The sequence below is a fragment of the Dromaius novaehollandiae genome, chromosome 18 (genome assembly GCF_036370855.1).
Source record: "Dromaius novaehollandiae isolate bDroNov1 chromosome 18, bDroNov1.hap1, whole genome shotgun sequence".
Lineage (NCBI taxonomy): Eukaryota > Metazoa > Chordata > Aves > Casuariiformes > Dromaiidae > Dromaius > Dromaius novaehollandiae.
Genome location: NC_088115.1, coordinates 4,208,779 through 4,233,169, shown reverse-complemented (window position 1 = coordinate 4,233,169; position 24,391 = coordinate 4,208,779). Strand labels below are relative to the sequence as shown.

At 53.7% G+C, this 24,391-nt stretch overlaps 1 protein-coding gene across 1 annotated transcript; it reads left to right on the top strand.

Moving 5' to 3' along the window:
• Positions 1-715: 715 nt before the first annotated feature.
• PMP22 (peripheral myelin protein 22) lies at positions 716-21,616 on the top strand. Its single transcript, XM_064522466.1, has 5 exons — positions 716-1,009; positions 2,010-2,110; positions 3,380-3,470; positions 15,381-15,521; positions 20,007-21,616. Exons 2-5 carry the CDS (start codon positions 2,033-2,035, stop codon positions 20,171-20,173), a joined length of 477 nt encoding a protein of 158 aa, XP_064378536.1. The 5' UTR covers positions 716-1,009; positions 2,010-2,032; the 3' UTR covers positions 20,174-21,616.
• Positions 21,617-24,391: the final 2,775 nt, after the last annotated feature.

Genomic DNA, 24,391 nt, shown 5'->3' with positions numbered 1-24,391 from the left:
CTCCCAAGATTTACAGTTTCAATGACTGGCTGCCAAATCCCCCCGTCTCTGCAACAAATTAGGACTAGTTTGAAGCTGGTGCATAGGAGCGGAGAGGTGATGGGGAGGCTGATGCCTGCGTTCAGGAGCGCGTAGGTCTCCCGTGGGGACGAGAGGGGGGTGACGATCGTTTCGATAGCTGTGGACAAGGACCAAGCGATGGCTGCCAGAGCGCGGCCACCTTTTCCGCTCCGGCCCCCTACACCCTCCAGCATTTTGGAAAATCCCACCCTTTGCTTAGCGAAAACCTGCGAGGCTTTGCAAGGTTTTGCTGCGGGCAGCCTGCGACGGGGCGGCGCGGAGCAACGCGAGGCGGCCGCAGCGCCGGCTCCCTCCCGCCGCGCAGCAGCCCCCGCGCTGCCGCCGGCCGCCCCGCTCCTCCGCCGCCGCCCCGCCGCTCCGGCCGGCGCGCAGCCTGCGCGGGGTCCCGGCGCCGCCGCGGCGCGGCTGGGCGGCAGGGGAAGGGCAGGGCTGCGCCCGGAGCCGCGTGCGCGGGGCGTGCGCAGTGTGCGCGCTCCGTGCGGGTGCGCGTCTGCATGCGGCGCGCGTCCCACTGCGCCCGGGCGGGCTGCAGGGCGGCTGGGCCCGCGGCGCGGGCGCGCGATGCGCGGGCTTGGTGCGCGTGGGCGCGCGGTGCCTGGCGCCTCCTCCCTGCGCAGGGAGGGGGGACGCCGCCGCCGTCGGTGACTCACAGCCCCGTGCCGAGGCGACGGGCCGGGTGGCGGCCGGGGCGGGAGGCGGGCGCGGGGCCGCTGGCGCTCGCTGGCCGCCGCCGCCGTATTTATAGGAGGAGCGGCGCGGGCGCTCGCCGCCAGGACACTCCCCGGGCCGCGCACGCAAGCGGGGCGTTGGTCCCGGTTAAAGGGGAAACTTGACAGCGCTCCGCGCCGCTCCGCTCGCTCCGCTCCGGCCGCGCCGCCCCGGCCGCTCCGCTCCGCTCCGCGCTGCGCCGCCCCGGCCGCCCCGCGACGTGAGTACGGCCCGGCCCGGCCCGGCCCGCTGCGCTTCTTCGCTCGGACCGGGGAGGCGGCGCCGCGCGGCCGCGCTGTGCTGCCGCCGGGGCTGCGGGGAGAGCGGAGCCCCCCGGGGGGGGGGGGCCGGGGCAGTCCGTCCGTGTCGCCCTCCCCCCCCGCGAGTCCCGAGGGGAGCAGAGGGGACGGGGACGCCCCCCCACCCCGAGGCAGAGGGCTCGGGAGACCTCCCGTAGGGGAGAGGGGCCGGGGGAACCTCCCCCCGGGGGTCCTCTGGGGAGAGGGGCCGGTGGAGCCTTCCCTTCCCCCGGGGTGATGGAGCAGGGAAGTCTCCCCGGGAGAGAGGGCTCGGAAGACCCCCCCCCCGGGGAAGAGAGGCCGGGGGAGCCCCCGGGGGTATCTGGGGAGAGGGGCCGGGGGCGCCCTCCGGGGAGATGGACCGGGCAGCCCCGCAGGGGCGGAGGGCTCAGAAGACACCCCCCCCCCGTCCAGGGGAGAGGGGCCGGAGGAGCCCCCGGGGAAGGGGTCCGAGTGAACCACACTCTGGGGGTCCCTCGGGGAGGGGGGCCGGTGGAGCCCCCCTCGGGGAGATGGCCCAGGGAAGCCCCCCCGGGAGAGAGGGCTTGGAAGACCACACCCCCCACCGGGAAGAGGGGCCGGGGGAGCCGCCGGGGGGTATCCGAGGAGAGAGCCCGGGAGAAGCCCCCCCGGGGAAGAGGGGTCTGTCGAACCCCCCCGAGGAGATGGACCGGGGCAGAGGGCTCCGGGGCTGCCGGCGGAGGGGGGCCGCGGCTCCCGCCTGCCCCCGCGCATCTCCCGCCCCAGGAAAACCGCGCGTTTGGCGCAGCAGACGCTCCGCTCCCGCGGCCGCGGGTGTCTAACGGCCCCCGCCCGTCGCCGCAGCGCCTCCTGCTGCCCCCGCGCTGCCGTTTGCACGCCGGCCCCGAAACACGCTCCCGTGCACGGACGGGCGCCCTGAGCATCCCTTTCCCTCTGCAGCTCTGCCCCAGACTGCCGCCACGATGCTGCTTTTGCTGCTGGGCATCATCGTGCTCCACGTCTCCGTGCTGGTTCTCCTCTTCGTCTCCACCATCGTCAGCGTAAGTACGGCCTTGCCGCCTCCTCCGCGCTCGGGCGAGGCGGGCACCGGGGTACCGGCAGGCTGGGGAGCAGCCGAGGGGGGAGATGGCATGGAGAGATCAAAAGATATTATTTTTATTCATGGTTTATTTCTCAGCCTGGCTTTTAGCAGGAAACTTTGCCTTTCAGATTGCTGTTCTTACTAACAGTGGGATTTTGGGAGCATTTTGCACAGAAAACTCTTAATTTGCGCTCTCAGCGTGTAACTGGTGGTTCACTTGGTGTGCGGCACTGGATACTGAGTGCATCCGCGTTAGCGTTTTAGTCCAGAGGAGCAGAGCACTTTTGAAGCCAGTCTCGTCCTGCTCGTCCCCCCTTGCCAGGCTTTGGTTTGCATTGCGGAGCAGTCTCGGAGCAGCGAAACTAGATTCCTTTTGGATGAAACTAAACCAGAAGATGCATTGCCATTTAATAACTGAGCTCCGATTGCTAGCGGGCATCAGGCCGCAGGACCGGAGGACAGCTAGTCTGAGCAAGGCCCCAGACGTGCCCGGTGTGGACGCCGGGTCCTCGGCACTGACTGTTTTGCTCTCCAGACCTGCTGCTTTGGGGCTGCGAATGTAGGCACAGCTTTTGTCTGCTAAACTAGATGGGCTGCTGCAGACTGCCTAGGCTTTGCGTGCCGTGGGAAGCCTGAGGGCTGGATGCTGCCCGGCCACAGCGTTCCTAGCACCGTTCTCAGGCCAGAGCCTAGTTAACATGTTGCCTGCTTAGGAAGAAGTTTGATTTGGTTTTAATGCAGAAGTTTTGCAGAGCTAGTGAGTTCCAGGCTTGCCTCACTAGTTTTCTCCACCTTTTTTTTTTTTTTTTTGTGGCAGTAGAAGCCTTTACAAAATTTTTCAAGCCGTTAGAAATCACGTGGAGACATTCAAATAGCCAGGCCAGCCACTGAGAGAGAGCACGGTCGCGGAGGGGAGAAGCATGCTTCCCCTGTGAGGCTTGCCCAAGTTTAAAGCGAATAAAGAGCTTCTGTTTTGAAGCCGTTGAGGGGAAAAACAGCTAAAGGCAAATATCAGTATTTGCTCTCCAAGCCCTTTATAAAAAAAAAGCCTGTGCTTGGGAACACCCGCAGGGGTACTCTCGTGCATACACACACTCGGGCTCTCCGGCCCCGTGTGGTTTTGTGGAAATCCGGGGCGGGCAGGGAGCCGAATGCGTAGCAGGAGCGGGCAGCGGGGCGCGGGGCTCCCGCCGGTGCCCTGGCTCACGGTGCCGGGTCTCTCTTGCAGCAATGGCTCGTGGGCGTCGGGCACACGGCGGACCTCTGGCAGAACTGCACCACCGGGAGCGTCTTCCACTGCCTGACGTCGTCCACGAACGGTGAGTGCTCCCGCCCCGCTGCTGCTTGGCTCTTCCTCCCCGAATCTGTGAAACCGAGTGGTATTCGAGGTGGTCGCTGGGGTCGGTCGCTGGTTATCTGTGGTTCTCCTTCTGGTGCCCACCTGAAGCCTGTCCATCCTCCACTTCCTCCTTGCCGCAGCCTCTGCATCCCTGGGGACACGAGCCCTCGCTCGCTGCAGGGCCGACCCCAGGCGTCGCTGGTGCAGGTGGCCCTGAGCTGTCACCTCGGTTGGGCTGGGCGAAATCACTCTGCGTTGCTCGGGAGTCCCTGAGGGCACGACAGGGCTCAGCAAACACCCATTGGTTTTACTTGCTGGCCTCGAGGCGCAGGGCAGCTCCTGGCAGCGGTACCTGCGTGGGATGTTCAGTGTGCTCAGCCTGAGTGGAGATTCCCTGGCTTGAGCTGGGTCAGCGTTTTCAAGATGCCCCTCCTGCCTGGGGGATGCCCTGTCTCCCGGAGGATACCCGGTCCCCTGTCTAGAAAGCTGCGCTGCGTTTGGCCACTGTGACAGCCCGACTCTTGGGCACTCCCCTCCTCCTGTGGTTTGCTGCCTAGTACCGCGTGCGGCACATGGTGATGCTCAGCTCCCAGGCCCTGCTGAGCGCTGCGTCACCACTCATTTTCCCTTCCCGAGGGCATTACTCACACACTTTCTCTACCGCGGCTTTCCCCTTCCTCTCGGTGGCTTGAGCTCTTTGCCTGCCAGACCACCGGAGTGCTGCACGGGGCTGCGTCCCCCCCCGCGACGGTCCCTGGGGTACCTGCATGTTGCAGGTGGTTGAAGAGCCCTGGTATTTCCTGGGCTCTATCGTATGTCTGAAGCATGGCTGTAGCGGTGCTTCTGGTGGGAACGTGAGCTGGAGCAGGCTCTCGCCCTCCGGGGGTTTGTGGCGGGTGGAGGGCCTGGGAGTTGTTCTGCACTTGGCTCCATTCATGGATAGCTGAAATAAGTCGGTGGAGCTGCTCTTCACTGGGTGGAGGCTCGTGTCACCCCGGGCGTTTTTCATGCCTGCTGATTTTGAAGGTTGGCAGGAGAGGAGTTCCTACTACAAACCAGTGACGTAGAGTTTTCAGGGCATTTAATAATAATAGCAGAACCAAATCTGCATAGAAAGTACCGTTCAGCCTCTGCTCTTTTTTAAGGAATGGCTGGAATTCGGCAAATGTGGAGGGGGGTTCACTGATATCGGAGGCAGCCGATGAGGTGAAGCAGGCGGTGGGAAGGCGTGCTCGGTTCGTCAGGGACCAGCGTGGTGCAAAGGCCCGCGCAGGAGGAGTGGTGGGGCTTGCAGAGCCGTGGTCTTGGTGTGCAGCAAGGGGGGATGTCGGCCACGTGGGAAGGAGCACAGTTACGGCGAGCACAAAATGCCTTCAAGGGGTCTTAGCGGTGTTGGGAGCCTCCACCGCTGCCGGAGGGTTTTGGAGATTCGGTTCGCTCTAAACTCCAGCCTGCTGGGAGCAAAATACTTGTGGGTACCCCATGTGGGGAGATAAATGGTGCTGTTTGTTCTCCCTCTAATTTCACCTCCACTGAAAGCAGTGGCGTGTTTCCCCGCTCGGGCCCAGGCCCGGGTTGCCGCGGGAGCGACGCCGCCTTCGCGGGCCTCTGCTGACGCCTGCTGGTGTCCAGCCCAGCTGCGAAGCCGCAGGACCGCGTTCCAGCCGGGCGGATGGCTGGAGCGATGTCCCTCCGCAGCAGTCGGCTTGTGCTGGCTGGCTGTGGCGTAGGCAGGCTGGTTCACGTCCATTCGTGCATGCTCCAAAACTGCGGACCTTGTGCTTCAAGAAAAAGGCAGCGATTGCCCTGGACTCCCAGAGATTAGGGCTCTAAAGTCTTCCCCAAAGTCCTGCTGATTGCTCTGCAGGCCTGCACCACTTTTCCTTGGTGTCTGCAGGATCCTGGACATAGGGGAGCTGTCAGTGCTGAGACAAGCTTGTCCCAAGTGTGGTTGGGAAGGTTTATCCCGGGATGACTCTGAAGTTGCTGCTTGTCACCTCTGAATGGCCTTCTGGGTGATGCTGGACTAGATCACGTGCCCTGTTCCCAGAAGCACTTGCTCCAAGAGGGGTTCCCTTTGGATCCTTCTCAGTGATGAAACTGTATCGCTCAAAGGGCTGTAGTTAAGATGGACCAGCTAAAAATGTGGTCGAGCAGTGGCCTTTGGTTGGTGAGGTGCCACCACGGGCTGTGCTTTGAATAGAGGTACGTTGTGCTGTCTGCCAACACTTATCTAAATGCAGGCTCTGCTCTGGCATCACAGAAAGGGGTTTTGCATGGGGGAAAGGCTCTGCCCCATCCACCCCACGGCAGCGTTGCTAGAGGAGCTCGTGTTTATCTGGTGGTACCCTGGCTCCTGGATTCCCACTGCACCAGTTCTGTAGAAACACAAAATAAGAAAATATTTCCTATACTTGTGCGAGGTTTTCCAGATCTGCTTCTAAAAACAGAATAAAAATATCATGTGACATCCTTACCAGGAAATCACTGCACCCCTCTCTCCCTTGTGCCCATCTCTGAGCCCCTTGCTCCCCCCTCCCCTGCTGGAGCTGCATTCGGCTGCTTTTTGGAGCAATAAGTGGGACGCAGGGCTTAGGGCATGGCCAGGATGCTGTGGCTGGCTTACCTCCGAGGCTCAGGCTGGTCCTCTGCCTGGTCGGCTGTACTCTCCTCATACTCTCTTTGCTAAGAATATGCTTACTTTCAAAAATATAAATGCTCTTCTGCAAGATACCACAAACCGTTCTCGTTTAAATCTCTTTCAGAGTGCAGGCTGTGCATGTTACACTGAGTTGTAGAAAGCCTTAAGAACTTCTCTCTGTGTCCGTGCCAAAGGCACGGTTAATTGCAGAGCGCCAAGTTCTGCTCTGGGGTAAGTGCAGGAGAGCCTCGTCGAGGAATTTGGCACAACTTGGGCTTTACGTAGAGGCAGTTTTTCCTCTGGCCATCATAGCTGTCATTGCAGTGGAGAGTTTCCCCATCCCTTTCTAAAGTCTGAGCACAGCATCCTGCGGCATTCAGACTACATGAGATCAGGTAGGGCTTGGTCTCGCACTTCGAACGCGGGCAGGAGTTTTGCCACAGCAGCGGGGCTGCAGGTTTGTTGCTCTGCGATGCCGGTTTGCAGGTCTCCTGGCACGGCGAGACTGGATGACGCTCCCCTCGTCCGTTGGACTGCCACAGAGGGACTTTTTTATTTGGATGTCTGGCTGCAAGCTAAACTTGCTTGGAAACCTGCTGCCAGCCCCAGTCTCTAGCATTTAACTGTGGCAGATTTGGAGACCGTGCTCTGAACCTTATGGATGGTCCAGCGGGGTTCAAACTGCTCCGCGCATGCTAAGGGATGAACGGTCCTCACCACTAGCTGAGCGCAGGGAGGGAGGAAACATCACGCTGGGGGAGATGCCCACTTTTTTGGCTTTTACAGCTGCCCGCTTGTTGCTTTGATTTCTGCGTTTACTTGCTGGATAATGACATTTTTCAAGAGGCTGAGAACTATGGAAAAAATGTTGCAATCTTTCTTCATTTGCGCTGTCAGACATTCCTGGAAAAGACTTATCTCAAGAATTCGGCGCTGAATCCCAGAATTGTGCTTTTACGAGGCTGGGAGCCAGACTCTCAGCTGTGTAATTCCACTGAAGTCATGGATGCAAATAGTCTAACCTGAGTAACTCAACTGATCTTTTATAGATTCCATAAAAAATTTTCCAGACAACAATATTTTTCTTCAAAAAATGGCCTTTTCTCCCCAAACTGATTTTTTTTTTATGTCATCAAGATTTTTTTCCTACCATCATTTCTTGGATTTTGATGGGAATGTCAAATGCAGAGAAGCAGAGGAGATCTCTGGATCCCTACATCCTTCTGTAACTTCATGAAACATTTTTCCTGTTTCCTTCTGAACATTTCCCATATCATGGCTCTGAGACTTTTGCACGACAGTTTGTTCAAAGGCAGCATGGTTGTTTTTTTAAAAGGAAAAGAAAAAAGCCCCAAACCTTGGGAAACATGCAAAATGCCAACCCACATGATTACTAAGTGCTGCAGGCCGCATGATGCACTCACTAACTTGCTCATGCGATGGCCACAAGCGAAGCCAGCGTGGGTCCTCCAGAGCGGAGATCTGCCCTGAACAGCACAGACACACCGGTGGGGCTGTGATGGACCTTGCTTTAATGGGACTGGCGCGTCCACACACTGGGGATTGCTCGGGTATTTTTGCAGACTGACTCCCCCTTATTCAGAGCATCGTTGCTGGCCCTCCCTGGGTTGCTCTGTGTCTCCTCAGTGCCACAGGGTGGCTTTGGACCGGCTCAAACGCCTCCAGCCAGAGACGCTGGCAGCAGGATCAACGTGAGAAACCAGCTCAGATCACTCCCAAGCCTCTCCATCGATCCCGTGTTTCTGCAGAAAGCATCCTTTAGGGGAAAATCCACTCCTGTGGTTAAGCGCCAGCGAGACGTGTGCTCACATGGCATGGGCTAACTCGGATGAGTGGAAATTCTGCACGGGACCTAAGCCACGCTGCTGCCTGGGCAGGACCATTCTGGTGCTTGAAATGCATTTTCTTTGCACCAGGGGAAGCAAGAAATATCTGCAGCCCTTGCACAACATGGGCACCTGCACTCAGACCCATCAGCTGTTTCCACGAGGAGTTGTGCTGCTTTTTCTCCTCTTCAAAATGCATAACAGCAGTGTATGACCTAATTGCTTTTGCGCTGTCAAGTGCCTTTGCTACCCTTACTCTCTCAAACGCTTTCTTCCAGCAATGCTTTGATTCCTAAAACTTCTAAGAGGAAGTTATGAATACTCATTTGTTAAACACATTCCCACTGTAGATGCATCAAATGCTTTTTTCCCCTGTTTTGCTACATAATGCTGACAAATAGAGGGGAAAAAAAAGGCACAGTAGCGGGGAAAATAAATAACTGTCTTAGAGATAGTGGTGAGCCTGGGTTCATGTTTCCCCTGCTGTGATTTAGGAGTCAGTCACATGATATAGGAAATGTCTAGGGAAAGGGAGTTGCTTTTCTGCTTCCTGTGATCCTGGACCATTAACATACCCTGAGGGACCAAATCTCAGCTGAGGAGAATCAGCACACTCCCACCAGAATGAGTATTGCTGCAGCTTTACGTTGTCTACCAGTGACCATCTGCATGGAGGTAACGGCCAAGCTGGGACGGGCAGGTGTCACCAGGAGGAGGGTTTGGCATCAGGTCCCAGCCCGTTCTCATGGTGTCCCCTTCCTGCCACCCAGGGAAAGCTTTTGCACGTGGGCTGCGAGCTGGTTGTAGACTGACCTGGAGCACTACTCTTTGTAGCCAAAAATGATGTTGCAAGGCTTCGTCAACAGTTCCCAAAGGAAAGTCATTTTTCAATATCTGTTATTGATAGTGAGGATAAAATATCTGAATGAAAAGAAGTAGGGGCAAATTTCACTCCAGCCCACTGGAACAGATGAGTCTGGAAAAAACAGGTCAAGACTTGGGGAATGTGTTTGTCATTGGCAAGGGGAGACTTTCTCAGGCTGAAGGGTGAGGTGGAAGTGAGTCCAGGACTCTCTGCAAATCAGAAGCTTCCATTCAAAGATTTAAGAATGGTTTCTGGTATTTATTGAATGTAAAAGTAACCTTCCAGACCTTACCTTATGTTGCCTTCGGAGTCTGCAGGCAGAGAACCATTGCAGCCTTTGGTTTTATTTCTGATGAGTAGCTACAAACTAGTGAGAAGTTACCAATATTTAGGGATGTTGCATTTGTTACAAGGAAGCCCTGCAGTAAATAATGGATAGCCTTTATATTTGATAATGCACAGTCTTTACATTTGAGGTAGCAGCTACTAGCTACTCCCATTCAGTCTATGGACCACGTGTGAAGATACCTTGGTTTGGTGACACCTCTGAGTCCTTTAGGGATTTCATGCTTTCCAATGGAGAAGAAAAGAGACATATTGTAATCTCAGAAGTTTGTGATTCTGGCGTATCCACTTTGAAATTAATGACAGATAGCATTGGCCCACCACGGTCAGCTCTGAACCCTGTCTGCCAGCGTGTGGGCGACTATGGCTTGATGTTTAGTTGTCACAAATTAACTGTCTTGTATCCTGGGAAAATGTTTTGTATTTCGGAACAGTTTCTACCCTAACTGTGTTGCCTACAGTATGAAAGGGATTTCATCAGCTTGAAAAAAAACATTTTGTTGTTGCTGGTTCCTGTTACAAAGAGCATGTGATGTGGAGAGATTAGAAACCAGGCTGTTTTCCCTGTTCTTGCTTGCTTGCTAACTATTCGGTTGCCGTTGCGGTGCGTGGAGTGGAGTGGGTCAGCCAGCCTGCCCTGCTCTGCGGCGGGCGTTTTGGCTGATGGAAGAGGAGCAGAAGGGAGGAAGAATACAACACGTGGGAAAACTATGACTATAAAACCTATAAAATCGGGTGGCGGAGTCCGCTACAGAGTGCAGTGCCTGAAGACCCTTGACATAACATTTTTTGGACTTGGTTGGACTCATAGGTGTCCGCTACTCCACCTCCACCCTTACAGTCGTCCTCCTGAGCTGCCAGGTGGCTTCACCTTCCTGAAGTGATCCTACGTGTGTGTGACTTTGCGGGACCTCAGCCACAGCTTCCCCATTTTTGATAGCAATATTGCTCGATTCCCCTCTCCCTTTCAACTTCGGGAGTTCCCTGGAAGCAGGGAAGAGCGGGGAAGCGGTCTGTCGCCTGGGCAAGGGCAGTGACCTGGTATCCAGCTGCAGTCCAGTGAGCGCTGAGGAGGGAAGGGACCAGCGTAAGGTTCACGCCACATCCGTTGTTTTGCAGGACGAGTGTAGTTCGAAGGCTTGCTGTACTGCTTCCTCGGAGCTGGAGTGCGTCGGTGAATTCTGCTCTGTGGGTGCATTTATCTCAGTTTCGAGGCATAAACAGCTGGTGGTGCTAACACATACTGATGCTGGACTTTCCTCCTAGTACATCAATGGCAGCTGGTACCTAAACCCATTCAAGAAGCGGAGGCTGAAATGATTTATTTACCCCCTCTGATTGCTCTCATGCACAAGCCCTGCAAAGGGAGGTCAGCTCCACCATGAGGGTCTTGGAGAGGAGCCGGCTGGGACATCATGAAGCTGTCGGAAGAGGAGCAAAGCGGTTTGTCAGTGCCAGCAGCTGCCTCCCTGGGACATGAGCTTCGACAGCCGAAGGGACCCTTTCTGTGGCCTCGCAGCTGAACTGCAGAGATATGAGGTGGCAGCAGTGTGAAGGGGCCTGCCCCGAAAACCACTTACATTTGAATCCGACAGCTCTGGAGTCCCCTGGACTCGGGGACTTCTTCAATGTAGCTTGGAGGGCAAGGCAAGAGGGAGCAAAGAAAGGAGGAAAGGAGAGGGCTTTGGGGGATCTCATCTCTTCCTGAAGGGGTTGGGAAGTCTCCTCATATTCCTCAACTTGAGCGCTTTCAGCTGCAAAGCGAGGCTACACACGTTGCGTGGTGGATGGCACCTCCCGGGGCGGAGCTGCAGCAGCTTCTTCGCTCAGAGCCTCCCCGAGCAGCCGCAGCCCTTGGGGCTCCCCACTTGCTCATCCCTTGCCCCTTGCAAAGCCTTGGGAGCTCTTTAAAGTCCCCCTTTTCCCAAGGCTTCCCAGGAACACCCCAGTCCAACACCCTGTGGCGTCGGCATAGGAGAACAGGGAAGAAGCAGCCGTTGAGCATAAAACCTGCTTTTCCTGGGGACGAGACTTGACTTAACCCTCACGCTGGAGGGGATTGGGAACAAGCGGAAGGGAAGTTCCTGCTTCACGGAGCTGGCCTTTTCCTAGGAAACGGTGCAGGCAGCTTAGTGGCCCAGCTGGGTCTGGGTGATGCTGTTCCCTGTAATGGCAGCAAGTGGAGGTTTGGTTCGAATGGAGGGGATGTGGCTGGTGGCAGGAGGGTGTCTGCACCGCTCTGCAACAGCACTGCGGGTATCCCAGCTTTTATGCGTCTTCGTGTCACTGCAGTGAGCTGCCAAGGGGCAGCGGTCTTAAGTTCAGCTGCAGAAAGGTGCAACTGAGCTAGTGTTTCTACATCTTGAGTTATCTTTCTTCAGCTCAGTTAAGGGGGTTGAATAACCAGGTTTAAAACCATTGCAAGCCACCGCAACTCCCATGTGGCCTAGGAAGGATGCTGGGCTCAGTTTGGGTTCCTGATCAGACCTGAAGTCTGAGAGTCTGCTTTGGAGAAACTCTGCTTGGAAAACATGTCTTCCTGGCAGACCTAGGCTGGTAGCTTTGTGCTAGTAAATGCATGTGCTTTTCCTGACCCTGCTGATCTTTTGCTCGTAGCACTGAAAGAGCAGGTTTTGCCTTGCACACGTTGCCAGGAATTTCCCCTCTGTTTAGTTTTGTACAAATTATATGCTACAAGTACCTCCTTAGTGGATGTTATCTTCCCTACCAGTGGTCAGATTGTGCAGGTACAGCGTGTACGCAGTTTGCCAAGGGAGCGGTGTATGTGCAAAATGGTATTATAAGCTGCAGGTCACAGCATACGGGTGTTTTTATCACATAAACTAATTTAGTCCTATCTTACACAGAGTGCATTAGTGGAAGCTGATTGCTCAAATCTTTGCACTTTAGAGTTTCCCTCGGGCTGGGTCAAAAACAAGATCGGATGTCTGCGACTGAGCAGCAAATTAAATCCTGGGAAGCCAATGCTTGTTCTTTAAGGGCCCCTTCTCCTGGCCAAGGGCACCTTCCTACCTGCCCCATCCCATCAGTCTTGCTCAGCTGCAGCCCTTGTTGGGGTATAAACCCTCCTGGTGAGCATGGCTGGGGTTTTGCTGGGAGGCATTGGGTTAGCTGCTCTCTCTCCTGGGGATGTGGCTGTGATTCCTGCTCTAGCTTGCTTGCTTGCTTTCATGCTAGGCTTTAGAGCAGTGAAATGTGGTTGTCACCATCCCGGGCATCTTTGAGACGTGACGTTCTTGGTGTCACTCTCTTCCCCGCTGTTAGGATGTGAGCGGTGGTGTTGAGCACATCAGGCCTTACGGAGCTCAGGGAAACTTTATCATTTATTTTCTAAAAACTTCCTCCTGAATTTCTGACTGGCTGAAAGGGCTCTAAAAAAGCTGTAGATGGAGTCTCTTAGGAAGCATTGCATAGGGTATTATCTGTCCTTTCCACTCCGTTTCCTTTTCTTCCTCCTCCTGAAGAGCAAAGCTACAAACAAGGAGCTGAATAGATGCAGCAGAAAAGTGGAATAACCGACTCACTGTCCAGGGGAAACCGCAAATAACAGTCTGAGAGTAAAAACAGCGCTGGCAAGCCCGCAGCACAATTCACAGGGCCCAGACCTCCCTCTGGGAAGCTTGTTTTATTTTTAAAAGCCTATAGGTAGGTCTCAGTGCTAATTCCAAAGAAGCAATAAGTATATGGGGTTGAAGAGGCAGCAGTACTCTCCGCATTTATAGTGGAGCTTTCAAATGAATTAAAGGCAATTAGCTATCCTTGTGCAGCTGAAGTCTGCAAGCAGCAGGGGTTGGATGTACTGGGAGCACACCAGCTTGCACCTGTGGGACTTGAAGCCATGAAATGAGATGGTTATTGTGGTTCTTGTTATATGAAGGAGGCCACTAAGTGTCAGAAAACAGCTGGCTGCCAGCACAGCTGGAGCTCTGGTCTCCAGTACTATCTCTTAACTGCCCTGTTTGCGAGCCTCTGTGGCTCTGGAGCGCTCTGGCCATGGTGGGTCAGCCTGGCTGGCTGGTGAAACCCCTCCAGCCGTAGTCTTTTCCCCTTGCTCCTAGTGGTTGCCTTTATATTCCTCCAATACAGCTCTTTATTGCAGTGGGAATTTGCAAAGGCCAGATAAAGCATTCGCATTCAGAAGCAAAACAGAGGCATGGGGAGGCGGATGCAATTAAAAGGGCAGCTCAGCTCAGTTTTCCGTCTAGACGGCCTGCTCTTAAAATAGCTGACAATTGGAGCATCCACCTCCGAGCAGCAAGGGTTCTGCCCCGAGCCCTCCCGGCCGGATCCCGTGGCCTTTGAAATCACAAAAGATTTGGCTTCCTGGGTCCTGAATCAATGCTGGAACAGAGAAGAAGTTTACAATTTAGTGGCTGTGCTGGACGCCCTCTAACCATACCCTTCCCATAAGGTCTGAGCATCAAGGAGGAAAATCAATGCTTTATGACTTGATTTTTTTTAGCAGCGCTCGAGCTGTCTCCTCTCCGTTTCGCACTGCGTTCCAGGCAGCTTAGCATGGCCAGAGAGTTGAAGGGTTAGGTATGGCTCGAGGTAGGAGGGTTTGCCAGCCCAGCCGATATGAGAGAGATAAAACTTATGGAACATTTTGTGCGTGTGTCAATGTAAAAAATGCAGCAAGCCTGCAGTGGCGTTTATGGAAGGGATCGCAGTGGTAGCACTGTCTTCCTAAGGAATGGCAACAACTGATGCACGCGGACATGTACCCGGCGGTATTGAAATGAGTGAAATGCAACAGCTCTTTGGTGCGGCATGTTAGCACTGCGGAGGAGCATGGTGCGGGGAGCAGGGAGAGGAGGGGAAGGAATAAAGCTGTCTGCAGTGACCACGCTGGCTGTTTTCTGTCCGCTTACACGAGCTGGACCTGAATTTGCACTGTTGCATGGACATAGGGAGGCAGAATGCAAATGCACAGGTTTCTGTGTGATCTGAAGTCAAACCAGACATTACTGAACTGCAGAGGATGATCCCTGCAGGCACGGATTTGCTATTCTCATGTGGAGCCTCTGCTAGGACAGCTACGGCGTGCGTTATCTGTGCTGCTCTGGTGGAAGGCTATATCTAAATCTCTGGCTCAGGTTCTGCTCGTGCCTCCACTGGTGCAGCTTGCAAGGATTTCGGGGGGAATTGTGATCACTGCTCTGAGAGCAGGCGCCGACGGTTGTGGTCCCAAATGGCCTCTTTTGCTGCACAGCGGGTTGAAGACTGCTAAGCTGAAGCAGAGCTTTATTTGGAAGTTTTGATACGTTTCAGCCTTCTCTTTGCAGAAATGCTATTTGCTGTGGAAAGCTGTTTCTTGCGGAATTCAGCCCGGGAAAAATAGTTGGTGAGAGTAAAACTGTGGCAGGAATGTTGGACTGGGATTCAGAAGGCTTCAGTGCCGCAGGGATTTCCCCTGTCTGAGGATCCAGCGCAAAGCGTGCATCCCTGCCTCGCCTTGTGTGGTCTGTGCCTCAGTTTACCTCTCCAGAGCATAACCATTCTTCCTGCCTGACTTTCGTGGTGGCTTATTCAACGTGGTATCCTTAAAGACCTGTAGAGAGGCACGGGAGTGCTGAGGATATCTCAAACTTCATGAACACAACAGCAATTGCTAGCATGGTCCTGTGCTAGTGGCACAAGCTGCTGCCTCTTTCTGTCGAACCACAGCAGTTCATGCGATGGACTGGTATTTTGCTTGTTTATTTGTGTTTTTTTTTTTTTTTTTTAATGTGGGGAGTTACACACCCAGGAGGCCTGGAAATAGCTGGCCAGTGACTCATGCAGGGGCTAGTTGAACTGGTCTGCTCTGTGCTGCAGCTAAGTTTGGCAGCTGGTGAAGACTCCTTCCAAAAGGTTTGAGTCCGTAAGGGCGAACGGTGTTTATACTAGCAGTGTATTTATTTTACCTCTGAGCTTGCTGGCTCGGTGTCTCGTGGCTTGTTGCACATGTTTTCGGTAGAGCTGAACTCCCAGGCCCTGAACCGAAGCTTGTGGGGGGAACCAGAGACTTTGTCTTGATTTCTGCGGGCTTTGCGTTGGGGCTGATACCTCCTTATGGGCTCGGTATTGTAAATGCTCCCTGAGAAAGCGTGTGGCCCCCGTCATTGGGGACATGATTCCCAGTCTCCAGTGCCTGCATTGACCGTGCTGTCTTTCTCTCTTTTCCCCCAGAATGGCTGCAGTCTGTCCAGGCGATGATGATCCTCTCCATCATCTTCAGCATCTTGTCCTTATTCCTGTTCTTCTGCCAGCTGTTTACGCTCACCAAGGGGGGACGATTTTACGTTACTGGAATCTTCCAAGTCCTTGCTGGTAAGTGGTCATGGATAAATGGACGCTGACTCCGAGGCGGTGCAGGGAAAGTGCTTTCAAGAGGTGGAGGAGAACTAATAGCAAAAACAAGCATGCTCTTGAATACCAAAGCAGGTCCTGCTTGCTTATTACTTAATTGCAGCTGGCATAGGGCTATGCAAAAGGCAAGGATGAGCTGGCTTTTCCTGGGAATAGAAAGGCTGCCTATATGACTCAATTGATAGGAACCGGCACCTGTATGACTCAGTTGATGAGGAGAGTATGAAAAATCTGGGTCTCGCTGAGCACTTGGATGCCCAGGGCTGGTCTCCAGCTTTTGGTGTGCATTGTGTGTTCCCCGAGCTCTTCCAGGCTGCATCCATAGAATATGTGAGGCCACCACGTCCCCAGCTGGGGAGGTTTCAGGGAGGCAGGCCAGCGCTGTTAGCCAGGTGCAGACCCCACTGGAGCTGTGCTCGGGGCTGTTCGCAGCATTCCCACTGCGTGGGACCGCGGGTGATCGCCCTCCCGGCTCTCCGTGGCAGTGGTGACAGCTCAGGGTGTCGCGCTGTCTTTGGGTCCCCGCCTTCGCTGAGCTGGGCGAGGTTTCCTCAGCTGACAATGGGGTGGGGGAAGTGGTGACACTGCTTTTGGCAAAAGAGGATCCGATGATTATTTATAAACTTGCTGTCAGGGGGCCTGGTGCTTTCCACAGCAGCTAAGAGCCACTCTAGCGTGCAGGGTGAGCCAGCTGTCTTTGAACTGTCAGCTACTATTTTTAACTCTTAAAGAACTCAGCTCTGGAAACAAGCCACTAGTCGAGTAATATGTTGCAGTTCTCCAAATGCAGAAGCTCTAAAGCATTGGCTTATTTTTCATTTCTGTGCATGAAACTAGAGGATTTTTCAAGTGTTAAGAGTTCAAAAAAACTAAATGCAAAGAGGTTCTAGTTAGATGTTTTTCCCAGCACACAACTGCCTGAGGAGACCTGTCAGTAGCTAGAGCTTTATATGTTAAGCTGATCCAAAGCCACGCTTGGTCCTGCCCACTGTGGAAAAACTCATCATCTGAGCTTTAGAGAAAGTTCCTGAGCATCCTCTAAGCAACTGGCCAGTTTATAAATTATAAACCCTGGAAAACTTTAGAGCTAAACTTTGTTAGTGAGTATAGCATGAAATCTATTGTAAGTATAGATACTTGGCCATAAAGCAAGTGATGAGTTAATACCAGTTCACCATCTCTGGAAAGATAAATATCTAGAAATCCATTATAACTGTGGAGACAAGGAGAGGAAATGGGCATTAATAATGCAATTATCTGAGTGAGAACTCGTCTAATAGACCTGAGAACAGGAGACACTCTCTCCTAAGTGATTGCTGGTGAATCCTGATTCTCAGAGCATGAGAAAATGGGACTGCAACCACATTAGACTCCTCTTGGGCAGTGTCGCAGTGAAGGCATGGTGGTATGGATTCAGCTGCCCAGAGCAGAGGCCAAGGGTCTTCATGGACTTCTGCTCTCTGTGTTGAGGCTTGAAGCATCCTCACTGCTACTGTTAGCCATGTCACCTTGCCCAGACTGCTGGGTCAAGACATATACCCTCTAAAGTGGTATATTGCCCCACTGACTTCACTTGGGAATTTTCTAAATGATGATCCCTGCCTTAGTGTCTGTATTTAAGTCACTGCATGAGTTAATGAAAAAAATGAGGGGGAAGGGAAGAGAGACCTTAAACTGAACCATGAAGACCAGACTGCTTTAAAACATGGCTGGAGCAGAATCCCAGGCCCAGGTGCAGGTATAAGACACATGTGAAGTTTTCCCCTCTCCAGTACATGCTGTGCTGTATATCCTAAAGGGATGCAAGGGTCAGGGCATAGTCCTCCTGGCTTTTTCCTTGCTCAGTCTCAGATATGGGTCAAATCCCTTCCCCAGGCAGTATGGAGGACAGGGAAAGTGTGAGCTGATCCCCATGAAACTTTTCCATGGACCTGGAGTGACTGGATGCTCCTCCTCCTAGCCAAGAGAGGAAATTCTTGTGGCCTTTAGGCATTGCAGATCTTCATCCTTGCCTTGGAAGAGGCAAGACAAGGTGTTAGTTGAGGTCTGTCAGGAAAGGGGTCATCTACTTGAGTGTTTCCTACTCAGGCGGAGCTAGAGCAAACAGAGAGGAGCTGCACTCCTTTGGGAGTCCTTGAGGAGAAGGCTCCTCCTGAAGCTCTCCATTAGCCCTGGCTTGGATGCTCCTGCAGCCTCCTCCTGGGGGGACTCAGCTTGGCAAAGCCGAGAGCCGCAAAGCCAGCCTCCAGGTTTGGAGCCTGACTAGCGGCACTGCTGAGCCTGAGCCAGCAGGTGCCAAGGGCAGGACCTGTGGGTGCTGTTGGGTGGCACAGCCATGCCAGAGCAGGCAGAGGAAGGGCCGGTGTTATCTCCAGTGCGACTCTTGCTTTCTGATGAGGCAGCCGAATGCATAAGCTCTATGCCTGCCTCTGTCATGGAGGAACTGGAAAGTGGAGATTAAGGGCAGAAAAGATGCATGAGGTAATGTTTGGCCTGTTGTCCAGGGGCAGAGCTGGATCCCTCCCCAGCACTTTCTCCACTCTGCTTGAAAACACTCCCTGAAGGTCTGTCTGAACTTTCTCCGATGGGATTTCAGGCATCATAGAGGCACCAAAATGCCCTCAACAGCTCCCTTCCATCTTTGCTGCTCCTGCCTTGTGAACCCATGACACCCATGGTATATTCTTTCAAAGTAATTTTTGATAGTGACTGTAAACCCAGCACAGGAGAGACATGGTTCAGGCCTCTGTGTTGACCCATCTTCTCCATCACTCTCCAGCCTCAGCATCATTTTTGTCCCTTTTGTCCAGTCTTGCTCATCCTGTAGCCAGGACCATCTGCAGGGTGGAGAAGCAAGGTTCAGACCCAGGGGCCATGCTTTCCACATGTCCCACAGCATTCTGCAAAGCCCTGAGCTGGAGAGCCGACTGCGAGCATGCAGAGCAGCACCCAGCACGGCTTGAGTGCAGGGCTGGAGCAGCTGGCTGAGGTGTCACTGTGCATAGAGCTGTAGGGAGTAGTACAGTTCCTGCAGGTAACTGGCCCTCCAGGCCAGTTCCTCTGTCAAAGCAAGACTAGTGTGTTGTTAAAATCGGCCTTTGAAGTTGTGATGCATTATTGCTTGCATCAGTGCAAGCAGCTGAATGCAGCTGTCCTTGATTTCCTACTCTGCATCCCCTTTGGAGCAAACTCCCCCAAATCAGTTGTTCTGTGGTCCACAGTGCAGATGCTGTAGAAACACGGTTGTTACCATCGCCTCCATTTTGCCAAATTCCTCATGTGGACAATTGCTGCTGTATTTTCTGCTGTCTGTAGGTGACTCTGGCATGGCTGCAAGCCTGTTCTCTGTCCCACCAGCATCGGGAGACAATTGTTTTGCTTTCTTTGCATGGGCCGGGGCAGTGGGAGTTCGCTCTCGTGCTTAGAGAATGGAAACTGCATCAGCGGCGCGTTAATGAAACGTATTCCCACTTCTGCACTTTCCCAGAACAAAGGGATAGTGTCGAGTGGAATTACAGCTCAAATATCACTGGTTAAATGTAGGTGGTCCTGAGGTCTGTGCAGGGGATTTGGAACACAGCTCTGACAACAGCCCAGCGACTATATAATAGAATTGCTGGGATTGACTGAAAGACCTTGTTTTCAGGGAGAAATAGTGGTAGCTTTGTGTTAGCTCTAGGCAGTCCCTGATGCTGATGGGTTGCTTTTGCAACAAAGCTAAAATGCTGGCTAATGCAACTGGGCCTGGCCCGGACATCCCTTGGGGTCCCGTGCTGGCCTGTGGCTAGTGAAGGTGGAAGCTGAAGAAAAGGGCCTGAGCCCCGGGCGGCAGTGGTGCATGCAGCTCAGCTTTTGTTGCCATCCCAAAAAGGATGGTGCATCGGGGCGGACTGGAGTGCAAAGGCATGCGCTGGTGCTGCACCTGCCCGGCCAGGGTGACCACAGGACGTTCTTGGCCTCCAGGCTGCACTTGCTTGGGCAGGTGATAAAGAAACTTCTATGCCTCAGAAAAACAGAGCTTGTCTCTGATAACTCCTCGCACAGCTCCGACAGAGCAGCCTGGTTTCTGTACGCCACCCCAGGGAGCAGGGGTGGTTGAGCTGTGACAGCCTGGGGCTGGGCACGCTGAAGATGTTTGCACTGGGGATGGATTAGCCCAGGCGATGCTCCTCCTGTGCTTGCTCTATGGCCCTTGGCTTTGCTTGCTCTGAGCTAGGTAGGGGTATCCCCATCACCTGCAGCCAGACCACAGTGTAGCACACCCCAAAATGTGCCACAGGAGTTTTGCAGGAGAAAAATGAGAAGGAAATAGAAAATGTAGGTTCTCACTGGTGGCGTTGGGTGTTACCCTCTGCAGCATGGCCAGCAAGGCCAGCTCGGGGTTTGCAGCAAGGGAACAGCTCTCCATGTGCCGTTGCTCACCTCTTCGTGCATTTTCCCTGCCAGGGCTCTGCGTGATGAGCGGCGCGGCCATCTTCACAGTGAGACACACGGACTGGCAGCAAGCCTCGGCTGATGTCTCCTTCGGCTTCGCCTATATCCTGGCTTGGGTGGCCTTCCCGCTGGCCCTCATCAGTGGCATCATCTACGTCATCTTACGGAAGCGCGAGTGATCCCACGGGAGGTGACGCGGCGAGACAAGGGCACTTATGAAGTCCACGGAGGAGACGGAGGCGGGGGAAAATAGACGAGAAAACGGAAAAGAAAATTAACCAAAAAAAAAAAAAACAGAAAAGGAATAAACCCTCCCACCAAAAAACAAACCAAACCCAACCAACCCCAAAAGGAAACACTCAAAGGGTTACTTGTTAATTGAAGATGTATATAGTATCTATGGTTTAAAAAAACCTATTTATAACACTTTTTACATATATGTACATAGTATTGTTTGCTTTTGTTGACCATATGCTATGTTTTAAAGCCTAAAGAAAGTGCCTAAGGAACTATTACTCCTAACAGTGTAACAAGAGCGCGGTGATTTTCTCTCATGCAAAATCTGCTTTGACCTGAACCTACCTTCCCAACCCCAACCCGAAGCGAACCATCAGAAAAAAAGCCCAGCTCTGACTGATTTTGCGTTGGCGTAAATCAGTGCTGCTCCACTGAACAGTGCGGCCTTACGCCCCTTCGCGCCAGCTGGAGGGTTGGCCCCCACTCCTCCCACGTGCTGTGATCCTCTTAACCGAAGTGCATGTGCAGGTATGATGGGAGACACTGCCGAAAGGTTTTGAGGGCTTCCGGAGCAGAGGGTTTCGTTGTCAAAAGTGCCTAAATGACTTACGTGCCTAAGTCCCATTGCCTTCAACCACACCCAGGTGGGAGTTTGGGCTTCTAAATCACTTAGGTGCAGTTGCAGCCTGGCTCGGCAGCACCCCTCCGGGCCTCTTCGTCCCTGCGGGGCTGGTTTGGGGGCTCTGGTGGGTCGCCTGCACTGAGCCAAAGCGCTGGGGAACTGTCGCTCATGACCTTGAAATGTACTTTCGCCTTGCTGTGTAGATAAACTACCGATGAGAAAGACGCAACCCCAGTATATCTATGAAATCAAATACCAGATATATGAAATGGTGCTATCTATTTACCATTCCTTATATTGCTAGCCATTTAACCTTATTCACTGGAAATTCAGTTAACAACCTTGAGATAAACGACGACGCTAGAAACAAGAAATAATTCTGTGTAATATAAATGACCTATAACTGCTTTTGTACTTAGATGACTTGCTCTTACTATTATTTTTAATAAAGCATTTATAACCCAGGTTCCTTTTCCCCCCCCGTGGTCAAGAGGAACAGAAACGGCTCTGGGTGGAGCCCCGCTGGCCTCCGCCGCCGGAGCATGATGTCTGTCCTCTTCTTTCTGTGCGTCTGAGATGTGTCTGGCAATGAATTGAACGGGCGGCCTACCGCAGCCTCCCCTGGGTTGCCTTCTGAGGACTCCAGACACTGTGTTGCTGTTGTTTTTGTTTCGTTTCTTTTTTTTTTTTTTTGCTTTGCTTCTCTGATTTTATACCGACTGTGTGGACTAAGAAGCAATGAAATAAAAGTCAGAATAACTCAGTTGCTTCAGCTTTTTGATTCACTGTGGGCTAGAGCTGGGCTGTGCTCTACCAGTCTGCTTGCATGATCTTCCCATTAAAGGTCTTTGTGGGCCAGTGGGATGCTGGATAGTGAATTTGTGCATCGTGGGGGGCTAATTCATCCTGCTGAGACAGGTGCTGAGCTAGCTGGGCTGTCTGCATGGCAGTCTGCACGTGTACCCGTGCTGGAGGGATAACAGCCCTGAGCCCGCTCTTTCCACCTAGCTGGGAGCTTCTGAAGAACTTCAATGAGCCAGTAAATAGCACTAGGGAGAGACCTGAGGGCAGAGGAAGCTGGGCTTTGGGCTGGGGCCCCAAAGGTGCCAGATGTCCCACAAGACCCCCAGAAGTTGTGCATTTTATCCCTGCATCAGCTGAATTGAGAGAAAAGCTGGGAGATGCACCAAAGTTTCTGGCTGGATCAGGAATGGAGTTCCAGGGCCTGTGCTGTGTGGTCGGTGTGTGCTTCCCTTTCTGGGCTGTAAAGCCCTCTATTACGACCCCCTGATGTGGTCACCTCCTCTCCAAAGGCAACAGCTAGGCAGCAGCCAGCAGGACCTCACTTCTCCTCTGCTCAGCAGAGACTGGTCAACTCCCCGCCAACAGCATCAGCTGCCGCAGGGGGATCTGGCCAGCCCTGCAGCCCAGCACAAACAGCAGAAGCATTTTGGCCATGTGTGCTAAAATGCCCAGAGCCCGAGGGTGCAAGAGGAGAAGAGGGATTAGCACATTGTGAACAGTATGTGCCGCCTTAATGGCTGGCATGAAAACACTTGCACTTCCACTTGCTCATTCATTTGGCTATGAAATATTTGAGCTGATCTAGCAGCTGGCCCTGGCAGATGTACAATGGCTCTCGCAGGGCCACATGTTGAGACCAGTTATTAACATCAGGCCCCATCCTGAGGCCTGTAGTTAGCACTGGTCAGCCTGGGCCAGGCGAACCTTGATGTGATCTGTGCCCAAATTTGTGCTCAAGCGCTGTGCTCGGGAAAACATCCCAATGTGGTTATGACCCCAGTGATGGTTTGAGGCGAGGAACCACAGCTGAAGCAACTCTACAGCATGGAGCTGGAGCAGGCTGTTTCCTTGGTGAATGAATAGCCTGATTTCCATGCTGGTTAAGTGACTCCTAAAGTGTTGTCCATGTTGCTGATGCACCAACCTGCAGCCACCATGGTTCCCAGATACGTTGCAAAGGGAAGGAGCAGGAACCACCTCCCTTCTCCAGAGCTGTCTAGCACAGAGCCTGGGTAGGGCAGCATCACTGTGCTGGGTCCACACCAGACCTCGGCAGCTCCTTCTTGCTGGCTGCAGTTTCCCAAATGGGAGTATTTCCCTCAGTGCTCATTAAGGGCACCTTGCTGACCTCCCCCTAAGCCTGGGAGGTTACATCTCACTCGCCAAGGCAGGACTCCGTGTCCGCAGAGAGCACTTACGGACTGCTGCGAAGCTGAGCCAAACGGCCAGCCCAGCATCCTGCCGCGTTTGCAGCCGAGCGGCTGGCTCAGCCTTGCTTTTGACTGCAACAACTGGACCAACAAGAATTTCTCTTCTAAACTCTTCTGAGAAAGTAGCAGGAGCATGGGTGGGCTTTTTCCTCTCCTGTGGGAAGTTGTTAAAGATGCTATTTTCCAGTTTGGATTGATTTCTCAGAACAAAAATGCTGACCGCTTCATTTCTGTCCCTGAGCACTGTGCTGCCCTGCTCTCCAACCTCTCCGTCTGATGCCGTCTGACATAAACTGAGCAAGCGGTGTCAATTTGTATCAACATTTCAGCCTCGTGTGGTTGCTTCATCTCAGGGACATTTTTCAAATGAAAGGAAAACAAAATGTCATTGGAAATGGAAACAAAGCGAAGGTTTGGATTTCCGTTGGAAAGAGCGACTCCAAGCTGGGTTTCCTGTGGGGAGAGTTCAAAAGGGAAATTTCCACCGATTTTCACTGGATCTGATGCCTCCCTTCACCAGACTAGCTCACTTGGGCTGACTCATTTCTAGTTGGAAAAGGCCAGGTCCTATTAATCTGGTTCCCAACTGTGTTTTTAAACACGCTGCACACCTTGGTGGCCTCCTGGGATCTGAGCTAGTGGGCAAGACTTGGATGCTGCAGCTGGTCCCTCTGCAAAGGGCCCTTTCACAGCATCGGGATGGCCTCGGATGGTCTGTCTTGACCCTTTCTTGCCTCGGTTCAGTCAATTCGGGCCTCAGCAGTCACCGTCAGGGGACATTTGGGGAGCTCAGTGGCTGTTGCTCTGCTCTCCTTATGCCAGCTCTGCCCAGCAGCCAGGGCTGGGGGTGCTCTGGGGCTCCGGTTCACCAGAGGGACAGGGGCTGAGGGTTGACAGCAGCACCACAGGGGTTAAAAACCTCTGTGAGCATGAGGAAAATGCAGTCCACCTGCGCTATCTATTTTCACAGGGGCCTTTCTCCAGGTTTGGGCTTTCCCCCTTTTTTGCAATGACAGCATCCTTTAGCCCCGTCGGGGGTCGGGGCAGGAGTGCTGCCTGCCCACAACGCAGCCTCCTCGGTGCCGTACAGCCGGCGCGACGGTCCCCCTCCCCACAACGCGTGCATCGTCGACCTCAGTGATGAGCAGCAGTGGAGCGCGATGGCACCGACGGGGATGCGATGTCTCCCCCGGTCCCGGTGCCCTCGCTGTGCGGCAGAAATCCCCCCCCCCGCCCCGGGTTTTCCTGCCGGGATGCTCACTGCCCCGAGCAGCTCCGCAGGCCGGGGCGACGCTGGCAGGGGA

Coding starts and splice junctions, on each gene's coding strand:
- PMP22 (XM_064522466.1), top strand. CDS start 2,033: ATGCTGCTTTTGCTGCTGGGCATCATCGTGCTCCACGTCTCCGTGCTG. Junction 3,471..15,380: donor CCTGACGTCGTCCACGAACG/GTGAGTGCTCCC, acceptor CTTTTCCCCCAG/AATGGCTGCAGTCTGTCCAG. Junction 15,522..20,006: donor AATCTTCCAAGTCCTTGCTG/GTAAGTGGTCAT, acceptor TTTCCCTGCCAG/GGCTCTGCGTGATGAGCGGC.